Source organism: Pongo abelii, chromosome 3 (assembly GCF_028885655.2).
Source record: "Pongo abelii isolate AG06213 chromosome 3, NHGRI_mPonAbe1-v2.0_pri, whole genome shotgun sequence".
NCBI lineage: Eukaryota > Metazoa > Chordata > Mammalia > Primates > Hominidae > Pongo > Pongo abelii.
The window spans coordinates 103,772,880-103,785,034 of NC_071988.2; the positions used below are offsets into that span (position 1 = coordinate 103,772,880).

Sequence of the window (12,155 nt, forward strand, 5' to 3'; positions counted from 1 at the left end):
AAGCTCAAATGTCATTATTAGTAATATTTCCTTAATTTTCAAAACATCCCCAAAGTAATGGCCATGCTTATAAACTGGAAACAAGAAAACAAGGAAATAGACCTTATAACTTTGAGCAAACTAAAATTAGGGTTCAGTTTCTAACTTCTCGGGAATATGTGTCCTACCCTTCCTAACAAACTTTGAGGAACTAAAATAATTTTCTTAAAGTGAATATTACCTAAAATAAGCAAGTGTGGGAACATTTTGTGGTAAGCCAGGACTTCCAATGTAATGATATTCATTTTATAAACATATCAGGCCAGGTGCAGTGGCTCACGCCTGTAATCCCAGCACTTTGGGAGGCCAAGGTGGGCAGATCACGAGGTCAGGAGATCGAGACCATCCTGGCTAACACGGTGAAACCCCATCTCTACTAAAAATACAAAAAATTAGCCGGGCGTGGTGGTGGGCTCCTATAGTCCCAGCTACTTGGGAGGCTGAGGCAAGAGAATGGCGTGAACCCAGGAGGCGGAGCTTGCAGTGAGCCGAGATCACGCCACTGCACTCCAGCCTGGCGACAGAGCGAGACTCTGTCTCAAAAACAAAAAAACAAAAAACAAAAAACAAAAACATATCAGACCCAGTCATGAATAACTGGACTATCAACTGGACTGCAGACGGAATCCATGGCATGTTAGTGTCAAATTCGAAAATCTTGCAAATAATTAATTCATATAACCTGTTTACAAAATGTTCATTACAACAAGAACACATGAACACAAAATAAACTAGTATTCTTCACCACCAGCTTTGCACAATTATTACTCACTCTTGTTACTTACTTTGGTTAATAGAAAATGGGAAAAGAAATGAGGACTTTAGCAAGGTTGAATTAGTAAAATATATTATTTTCAAGTATTTATAAATACAGTCATAAAGATATACCATCTACTATTTCTTTTGGGGGTGGGGACAGTCTTGCTCTGTTGCCCAGTCTGGAGTGCAGTGGCACCATCTCAGCTCAATGCAACCTCTGCCTCCAGGGTTCAAGCGATTCTTGTGCCTCAGCCCCCCAAGTAGCTGGGATTACAGGTGTGTGCCACCACGCCCGACTAACTTCTGTATTTTTAGTAGAGACAGGGTTTCCCCATGTTGGCAAGGGTCTCAAACTCCTGACCTCAAGTGATCTGCCTGCCTCAGCCTCCCAAAGTGCTGAGATTACAGGCGTGAGCCACCGTGCCCAGCTGCCATATGCTATTAAGGTTTACATTTTTATCTACATTGTACCTGAATCCTTAAATAATTAAATGAGCAAATACTCACACTATCCACAATCCAGCTGAAGTAAACAAAGTAAATACAAGAGGTAGGAACATCCATACGCTGCATTTCTTCCCATCCATGCCTGTACCACTGAAATAAAATAAACACGTATTAATAATTAAGGCAAAACATTTACTTCACTCTTTCAAGATAGAAAGTTTAGTCTAACTGGGCCGAGCACGGTGGCTCACGCCTGTAATCCCAGCACTTTGGGAGCCCAAGGCGGGCGGATCACGAGGTCAGGAGATCGAGACCATCCTGGCTAACACAGTGAAACCCCGTCTCTACTAAAAATACAAAAAAATAGCCGGGCATGGTGGCGGGCGCCTGTAGTCCCAGCTACTTGGGAGGCTGAGGCAGGAGAATGGTATGAACCCGGGAGGCGGAGCTTGCAGTGAGCCAAGATCGCGCCACTGTACTTCAGCCTGGGCGTCAGAGCGAGACTCTGTCTCAAAACAAAAAAAAAAGACAGTTTAGTCTAACTGAAAAAAAAAGTGTATTTTATGAAACCATGATTCAAATTGGTATCATTATTCTCACCTACTCATGTGGGAAATCCCTGAAACAGTTAACATGGATGATTGTTATCTTGCTTAAATGTTCCAGAGTTTTAGTTAAGAATTAATAGAAAATTTATTTTTAAATTTTTTTTGTAGAGATGAGGTCTAGCTATGTTGCCCAAGCTGGTCTTGAACTCCTGGCCCAAAGTGATCCTCCTACCTTGACCTTCCAAAGTGTTGAGATTACAGGCATGAGCCACAGTGCCTGGCCAGAAAATTTTTCATAAAAACATTTATCCTTGTATAAGTATTGATACATTTAAGAAAAGACAAAAGAGTTTGGGTTAGGTTAGGACTTTCGCTAGAAGAGCTAAGTACCAAAGGTATACTTCAACCTACTTTTAGTACTAATATTAACATTTATGTATGTATGGAGCTGATCTGTACATAAATCTATAGGTTGGCAGACAAAGGTGTTAAAAACAAATGGTTACTAAATAAATTAGCAATTATCAGGAGGAAATGACAAATGCTTTGCAAATCTGAACTTTTCTCATGACATGTTACTGAGCAGCAATCTCAGGAGACTAAAGATGAATGCTCTGTAAAACAATCATTGTGTATAACTTTAAATTAGTGCTAATAAATACACTGAAAAAAATACATATGTCTGGCGTTTTGGACGTTACAAAAATATATAAATAAAAAATCCCCCCTCACACAAATAAAGTGAAAACTAGAAGCTCCAGAAGTATCTATGAAAAATTATCAGTATTAAACATAAAGAAATAACTATCACTTTATGTCTTAAGTGCCAGACAAAATCTATCTGAGACACTGGATGCCAACATAATCCTTATGGCAAAAACACCTGTTCTAAGGAAATTAAGTGCCTAGTAACCTCCACTGGGGACCTGACAATCAGAAGAACAATGCGATTAAATGGCACCTCTAGGGAGATATCAATGCTCTTTATTTTGAGTTTTACAATTAAAACAAGTTTGTTTGTTTTTTACAATTTTTTACAAGTTTTTACAATTAAAGTAAGTTTGTTTACTGGTTTGAACCAGCACTGCCCCATTTGTGAATACCTCCAAGACATCTGCTTTCATATGCTGGGACTCTCTGGACCTTCCAAATGTTGAGACAAGAGAGGAAACATGATGCTCCTCACTTCAGGCTGGCGAACCAATCCCATCTGCAACATCTCAGGAGGTCTTAGTTCCCAGAACTGGTCTACCTGATTACATAGATCTTTCAGACTAGGAGATAGACACTGGGCCTAATAAAGTGTCTTTCAACAGTTGTGCCTTAGTCTAAACACATATCTGGGCAGTGGTGTTAAATAAATTACAGAATCTAGTTTACAGATCTAAATTACAGAATAGAGTTGAAAGACATTAGAGCCACTTTCAATAATTTAATTTGCAACTAATCTAATCCAATACAATCTAACTCAAAATTATGGACATCCTACCTGTGCCAGGTACTATACCAGGTGGCAGAAATACTGAGGCGAGGTTTAATGAATACGACTATTTATATGTAACATTCTACGCAATATATAAAAGCTATTGTATGAACTAGTGGTCCATGGCTCTCTAGTTTATATAATATGGAAGAACAGTGAACATTTTAAGCATACACAGTATTGCTAGTCAGTCTCTATTCATTTATTTATGTCCAAAAAGTTGTGGGCTTATAATAAAGCTATCCATTATGCCAACAAAAATAATTCCATAAGTAGCCAAATGTAGAGGGAGCACAGAAAATAGGAGTAATGATTGAGTATGTAAACCAATTATTCTAGGTCTGCCAATGAAATAGGGTCCTCGAATAGGATGAGTACAGCCAAGATGCTTAGGAGATCTAGTTCCCAACCTCGGTTTTCCCAATAACTGACTAATTGGGTCTGGGTTGTTACTTAAATCTGTGACACCATTTTCTTATGGTGTTACAGAATCTAGGAGCTGAAACCTAGATTGTGAGATTCAACTAAATGAACACTATTGAATGCAAAGAAAGGGAGAAGGATGTCAAGGTCAGACTGGCAGTACCTTGGAGGTTAAGCCAAGTCTGGTATTTTATACCTTTGCAAAAACAGAATGATCCAAAGTACTCAGAATTATCAGCCCCAGAGAAAATGTTAACTATTGTTACAACAGATTGATGAATAAATCAGAATGACAACTTGTTAATGTACAATGAGCGGCACAATTGTCAAATGGACAAATACTCATGCTGGCTCCCCTTTTAGGAATGTCTATACGGGAAATCGAAATTTTCAAGCAGGGAGGTAGAGTGAAGAGGGTTAACAAGATAATTCTAAGACTATGGCATCAAGCTACAATAGCTTTATATACTAATTTCCTGGCCCAAGGTACTGGGATGTCCCATTTAGCCACTGATTCTCATTTACCTGTGCTCGTCAGCCTATATTGTGACTAAAGAATTTACAATAGAGAAACGACTCTGATGTGCTCTCTGCTCCAGGTACTGGGGAAGGATTCCAGGAGGTTCCTGGAGATGAATGTTTAATTTGGTTTAGTTTCACAGGACTCTCTGAGCTGCCTTGGCTTGACAAGTTCAGATACCTGACTGAAAGTACCTTTTTGCAAAGGATAAACAATATATTAAATTAACTCTCTCTCTTTTTTTTTTTTTTTTTTTGAGACACGATCTCGCTTTGTCACCCAGGCTGGATGGGGTGTAGTGATGCGATCACGGCTCACTGCTGCCTCAACCTCCTGGGCTCAAGCGATCCTCCCACCTCAGCCCCCAAGTAGCTGGGACTACAGCTGCACACCACCACACCTGGCTAATTTTTTGTATTTTTTGTAGAGACAAGGTTTCACTACATTGCCCAAGCTAGTCTAGAACTCCTGAGCTGAAATGATCCACCCACGTGAGCCACCGCCCATGGGCAAATTAACTTTGTTAACTTTGCCTTACTGCTGCCTGAGAATTAAAGTTAAAAGTAGGAGATGGATCTTTTTCTTGCATCCTTCCAGACACCATGAAAATAAACTGGCCCATTGCTTCTAGTCACATTAGAAAGTGTCACCCAAACTTTACTTATATTTCCTAGCAAGAATAAGTTCCACTCTTTCCCTGAGCTAAATCACAAGTTTCCTCCCAGCTAGAAGAGTACATTTCCCTCTTTAAGGAAAGAGGGGGAGAAGAATGGAATATTCCATACTCCTAAAATATTTTTGTCTTTGCATTTTTTCTTTAAAGAGATGGCATCTCACTATGTTGTCCAGGCTGAACTCAAACTCTTGGGCTCAAGAGATCCTCCCACTTCAACCTCCCTAGTAGCTGGGACTATAGGCATGCACCGCCACACCTGGCTTGTTGTATCTTTACATTCTGAATTGTGCTTTTTTTTTTTTTTTGAGCTGGGGTCTCACTCTGTCGCCCAGGCTGGAATGTAGGGGTGCAATCTCGGCTCACTGCAACCTCCGCCTCCTGGGTTCAAGTGGTTCTCCCACCTCAGCCTCCTGAGTAGCTGGGATTACAGGCACCTGCCACCACACCCGGCTAATTTTTGTATTTTTAGTAGACATGCGGTTTCACCATGTTGGCCAGGCTAGTCTCGAATTCCTGACCTCAGGTGATCAGCCTGCCTTGGCCTCCCAGAGTGCTGGGATTATAGGTGTGAGCCACTGCGCCTGGCCTGTACTTCTTTTTTATTCTACATAATATTTACTCTATTGATATTAATCTTCCAATAATACTTCACAGTAAAAAAATTAAAGATAATTCTTCCCATGTCTTAAATGGTTAATTATATCTAGGACAACGTCACCTCATGAGCTTCTAACAAATGGAGGAAAAAAGCCAGAACTGCATAAACCTTCTTGAAAGGGTTCTGGCATTTAGATTTGCTTTGGAAGACTCTCCTCCAAATGGTATCATTTATCCAAATGATTTGCAAAGCTGTTATCCAGATGGTCAACTCTTCCTAGAGAGCCAATACTGCAAACTCTCTGTATATTTCTGTCGCATGTTCTTTTCTTCCAATAAATGTCATTCCCTAAGTCTGAGTTATCTTCACTCTCTTTTACTCAATCTGTGGTGTGAGTGAGACTGCACAGTGGGGCTCTTCAACACTTTGAGTCAGATGATGAAAATCCCCACCTTCTACCGCTCGCTTTGTGACCTGGCATCCCTGCAGTTCTCTTTGTTCCTCTCAGAGAAAATGACCTGTAGCATGAGGTCTGCAGAGGCTCCCGCTGTTGACATTTTTGTTGCTCTGGAAGTCTTCAAGCTGCAAATATCCAAGAGAACACCTGGCCGCTTGAAAATGTACGATTTTGTGGAAGTGAACAGAGTGTTACTATAAGCCCATATTAATTTATTATTTAAGACTCTTAACTCCTTTAGTTGGTTTGAAAAGGGGGTCTTTATAAAGTCAAAATTCAAGGCCAGGTGGGGTGGCTCAAGCCTGAAATCCCAGCATTTTGGGAGGCTGAGGTGGGCGGATCATCTGAGGTCAGGAGTTCGAGACCAACCTGGCCAACATGGTGAAACCCATCTCTAGTAAAAATACAAAAATTAGTGGGGTGTGGTGGCACGCACCTGTAGTCCCAGCTGTGCAGGAGGCTAAGGCAGGAGAATCGCTTGAGCCCAGGAGGCAGAGGTTGCAGTGAGCCGAGATTGCTCCACTTCACTCCAGCCTGGGTGACAGAGCGAGATTCTTTCTCAAAAAATAAACAAACAAATAAATAAATAAAGTCAAACTCACATGATTATTCATACTTCTATCATTAAATTCAAAACAGATAGTTTGTACAGTGTTAGCTACTGAAGCTACAGAGTGAAAGAACATAGCGTACCATTACCCATGCTAATCCTTGAGGACAAACTTTCTATTTTATCAAGCTGCAAATGGAAATGGAAGCTACAAATGGAAAAGTAAAGCCCAATCTTCATTTACAGCTTTAAAAACTTTATTAGGGCCGTGAGGCCAGGAGATCGAGACCATCCTGGCTAACACGGTGAAACCCCATCTCTACTAAAAATACAAAAAATTAGCCGGGCATGGTGGCACGCGCCTGTAGTCCCAGCTAACTGGGAGGCTGAGGCAGGAGAATCGCTTGAACCCGGGAGGTGGAGGTTGCAGTGAGCCGAGATCGCACCACTGCACTTCAGTCTAGGCGACAGAGCAAGACTCTATCTCAAAAACAAAAAACAAAAAAAAACTTGATTAGTGAGAACCACCTACAACAATGACTGTGAAGTGTCATTGTAGTTAATATTTCCAAGGGCTGGAAAGGACTTGCTTATTATAAATAGAAGGACTTTGTCCTCCCTGGGGCAATGGAGAGAGGCAGCTGTAGTTCACAGACTCTGGAGCCAGGCTACCAGGGCTTGGAATCCAGCTCTGCCTCTTATTAGTTGTGTGTCCTTGGTTAAGTCTTCTCTGTGCCTCAGTTTCTTCATCAGCAAAGTGGAAATAATAATGGTATCTACCTTACAGGGTTTTACTGAGGATTGAAAATATGTTTAAAGCACTCAGAACAGTGGCTGGCATACAGCCAGCATTTCAATAAATGTTAACTGTATTATGCTGAAAGTGCTGTTGGGAGTCTTTGGTTATCTTTTTTTGTCTTGTAATTTATCAGGAAATGAGCTTCCTGCTACAGTAATTTTTCATTCTGCTCTCAGGGCCAACTGGAATGAAGCAGAAATGATGAACGAGTCGCCCACTCATGACCACGACTGTCACAGTGCCCACGAACCAAGAGCATCCTTGGTTTGTTTTTTTAACCACCTGTAAATCTTATTTTTCTTTTGTGTCATGGGCAAGTGTGAAGGGCTTTTATTATCTTATCATTCATTTGTAATTATAAGGGGTAATGATGAGGACTGTTTATTTTGTTTTTCGCCTAAAATGTTTGCAGGCTCTCGGATATAAATCAGCCTGGGGAGATATGCAACACAACCAACAAGTGTCACACTTGTTCTGCTAACAAAGAAAATTTTGTTTTCACTGAATCCTAAGTTTGGGAAGGCATAATAGTCAGGTGACCTGGTGTCACTTTAAGAGTATATGACTTCCCTCCATCTGCAGATATAAACAATATTATTCAATTAATGAGGCCAATCCCCCTGTTCCTACAACATTTTTCATAAGTGCTGGCAAGAAACAACATGTAGTAAAGGATTTCTATTAAACATTACCATTCCCAAAAGAATATGATGATTCCTAAGAAGAACTAATGGCAACTAGTTTTTCTCCAATGCTGTCTTGATTTCTAAAAGCAATCACCTTCATTCAACTGACAGATGACTATAGGATTATAAGGATCCTTTCATGCCAGTGACCTAAGGATTCTTTTTCTCAGAAATCAATGGAGCACATTGTCCCAACACTTTTTTTTTTTTTTTTTGAGATAGGGTTTCACTCTGTCACTCAGGCTGGAGTGCAGTGGCATGATCATGGCTCACTGCAGCTTCAATCTCCCCAGGTTCAGGTGATCCTCCCACTTCAGCTTCCTAAGTAGCTGGGACTATAGGCGTGTGCCACTACGCCCAGCTAATTTTTGTAGAGACAGGGTCTCATCATATTGCCCAGGCTGGTCTTGAATTTCTGGGCTCAAGCGATCCACCTGCCTCGGACTCTCAAAGTGTTAGGATTACAGGCGTGAGCCACTGCGCCTGGCCTGTTCCTATACTATTGAAAGAATAATCCCAGAAGGAATTCCCTTCTACCAGCACTTTAATTCAATAATACTGTCTTAGAGTGTCTATGCCAAGATCCTCTTCAGAGTCCGTTTATATCTTTAATAATAATAAAAATATTGCCCACATGTGGCAGATATAACTGCCAACCCAACAGTCATTTCTCCTCTTTTTCTTAGCTAATAGAAGTCTAATTTTATTAGGGACAGCAATGTGCTCAGCCCAAGGCTATAGGTCACGAGTTGTTAAGCCAATCATAGTGATCTCATTTTCCTTTAACAAGTACCTTTCTGGACTCCTTTGAACCTGGCCCATGAGATGCAAGGGGAAGTCTACCAAGCAGCAAATGGGAAGAATTTGCATCCTTGATAGTGGATTGTTTCTTTTCTGCCCACCCTACTTCTCTCCCACTTGGGATGCTATAGTGAAAATATGGTACCTAGTGCTATGGCAGCCATAATGTAACCACGAGACAAAAAAACATGAGGACCCAAAGTCAACATACTGAGAATGGCAGATTAGACGGTGGGAAGAACTGAGTCTTTGATAACGTCATTAAGACACTACCATATGCTCAATATCACCTACCTCCAAACTTGTAATGTGAATAAATTAAAAGTCATTATTGCTTTACTACTGTAGGGTGGTAGAGCACCAAAATCCACTCTCTCCTTCCATTATAATTTGGTAAGCGGCTGCTCGCCTACCTTATACTTCGCAGCCTCCTTTGCAATAAGTGTGGCCCTGTGAGTAAGTTCTCTCCAACGGAAAACGAGTGAAGGCTCATATGATAACAGGATTGTATTATACAGGAAAATGTCCGTTTTCTAGAGGAGTATACTATTTAGCAGCCAATTGTCACAATGTCTAAAATTCACTTAAAATTTTCATCAGTGGGGTGATGAAAAAGTTTTAGAGACAGAGTGGTGATGGTCATACAACACTGTGAATATAATTAATGCCACTGAATTATACACTTAGCAATGGTCACAATGGCAGTTTTTGTTATATATATTTCACCAAAATTTTTAGAAGTTTAAAAAGCCACTTCAAAAAAGATGAAGTACCACCTCACCCATTAGGATAGCTAGTATCAAAAAACAAAAAGTGGTCTCTCGGCAGGGCATCTCTGAAAGAAAGGCAGGAGCCCCAGTCAGGGGCTTATGGATAAAACTCCCATCTCCCTGGGAAGGGCAACTTGAGGAAGGGGCAGCTGTGGGTGCAGCTTCAGCAGACTTAAATGTTCCCACCTGCCGGCTTTGAAGAGAGCGGCAGATCTCCTAGCTCAGCGCTCAAGCTCTGCTAAGGGACAGACTGCCTCCTTAAGTGGGTCCTTGACCCCCGTGCCTCCTGATGGGGAGACACTTCCCAGCAGGGGTCGACAGACACCTCATACAGGAGAGCTCTGGCTGGCATCTGGCAGGTGCCCCTCTGGGACAAATCTTCCAAAGGAAGGAACGAACAGCAATCTTTGCTGGTCTTCAGCCTCCACTGGTGATACCCAGGCAAACAGGGTCTGGAGTGAACCTCCAGCAAACTCCAGCAGACCTGCAGCAGAGGGGCCTGACTGTTAGAAGGAAAACTAACAAACAAAAAGGAATAGCATCAACGTCAACAAAAAGGACGTCCACACAAAAACCCTACCTGAAGGTCACCAACATTAAAGGCCAAAGGTAGATAAATCCACGAAGATGAGGAAAAACCAGTGCAAAGAGCCTGAAAATTCCAAAAATCAGAATGCCTCTTTTCCTCCAAGGGATCACAACTCCTTGCCAGCGAGGGAACAAAACTGGACGGAGAATAAGTTTGATGAATTGACATAAGTAGGCTTCAGAAGGTGGGTAAAAATAAACTCCTCCAAGCTAAAGGAGCATGTTCTAACCCCATGCAAGGAAGTTAAGAACCTTGAAAAAATGTTAGAGGAATTGCTAACTAGAATAACCAGTTCAGAGAAGAACATAAATGATCCGATGGAGCTGAAAAACACAGCACGAGAACTTCGTGAAGCATCCACAAGTATCAATAGCCAAATCAATCATGCGGAAGAGAAGATATCAGAGATTGAAGATCAACTTAATGAAATAAAGCATGAAGACAAGATTAGAGAAAAAAGAATGAAAAGGAACAAACAAAGCCTCCAAGAAATATGGGACTATGTGAAAAGATCAAACCTTGATTGGTGTAACTGAAAGTGACAGGGAGAATGGAATCAAGTTGGAAAACACTCTTCAGGATATTATCCAGGAGAACTTCCCCAACCTAGCAAGACAGGCCAACATTCAAATTCAAGAAATACAGAGAACACCACAAAGATACTCCTCAAGAAGAGCAACCCCAAGACACATAATCGTCAGATTCACCAAGGTTGAAATGAAGGAAAAAATGTTAAGGGCAGCCACAGAGAAAGGTAGAGTTACCCACACAGGGAAGCGCATCAGGCTTACAGCAGATCTCTCTGCAGAAACCCTACAAGCCAGAAGAGAGTGGGGGCCAACATTGAACATTCTTCAAGAAAAGAATTTACAACTCAGAATTTCATATCCAGCCAAACTAAGCTTCATAAGCGAAGTAGAAATAAAATCCTTTACAGACAAGCAAATGCTGAGAGATTTGGTCACCACCAGGCCTGCCTTACAAGTGCTTCTGAAGGAAGCACTAAATGTGGGAAGGAACAACCAGTACCAGCCACTGCAAAAACATATCAAATCGTAAACACCATCAACACTATGAAGAAACTGCATCAACTAATGGTCAAAATAACCAGCTAGCATCATAATGACAGGATCAAATTCACACATAACAATACTAACCTTAAGTGTAAATGATCTAAATGCCTCAATTAAAAGACACAGACTGGCAAATTGGATAAAGAGTCAAGACCCATCAGTGTGCTGTATTCAGGAGACCCATCTCATGTGCAAAGACACACATAGGCTCAAAATAAAGGGACGGACGAAGATCTACCAAGCAAATAGAAAGCAAAAAAAAAAGCAGAGGTTGCAATCCTAGTCTCTGATAAACAGACTTTAAACCAACAAATATCAAAAAAGACAAAGAAGGGCATTACATAATGGTAAAGGGATCAATGCAACAAGAAGAGCTAACTATCCTAAATAGATATGCACCCAGTACAGGAGCACCCAGATTCATAAAGCAAGTTCTTAGAGACCTACAAAGAGACTTAGACTCGCACACAATAGCAGTGGGAGACTTTAACACCCCCCTGTCAATATTAGATCAACAAGACAGAAAATTAACAAGGATATTCAGGACTTGAACTCAGCTCTGGACCAAGCAGACGTAATGGACATCTACAGAACTCTCCATCCCAAATCAACAGAATATACATTCTTCTCAGCACCATATCGCATTTATTCTAAAATTGACCACATAAAAAACACTCCTCAGCAAATGCAAAGAACAGAAATCATAACAAACAGTCTCTCAGACCACAGTGCAATCAAATTAGAATTCAGGATTAAGAAATTCACTAAAGGCTGGGTGCGGTGGCTCACGTCTGTAATCCCAGCACTTTGGGAGGCCAAGGCAGGCAGATCATGAGGTCAGGAGATCGAGACCATCCTGGCTGACATGGTGAAACACCATCTCTACTAAAAATACAAAAAATTAGCCAGGCATGGTGGCAGGCGCCTGTGGTCCCAG

The 12,155-nt window shown here is 41.2% G+C and overlaps 1 protein-coding gene across 7 annotated transcripts in view; it reads right to left on the minus strand.

The window, feature by feature from the left end:
• The window catches only part of TMEM150C (transmembrane protein 150C), an 87,418-nt gene that overhangs the window by 20,021 nt on the left and 55,242 nt on the right, over nt 1-12,155 (minus strand). For 3 of the 7 annotated variants that reach the window (XM_024246371.3, XM_054553484.2, XM_002814926.5), the window contains one exon: nt 1,306-1,395. In XM_024246371.3, the coding sequence (XP_024102139.1) occupies nt 1,306-1,395 (90 nt within the window). Of the gene's footprint in view, nt 1-1,305; nt 1,396-5,945; nt 6,076-6,386; nt 6,505-12,155 lie in introns of all 7 variants that reach the window. The other 4 variants (XM_054553482.2, XM_054553481.2, XM_054553485.2 and 1 more) reach the window with 2 other exon arrangements.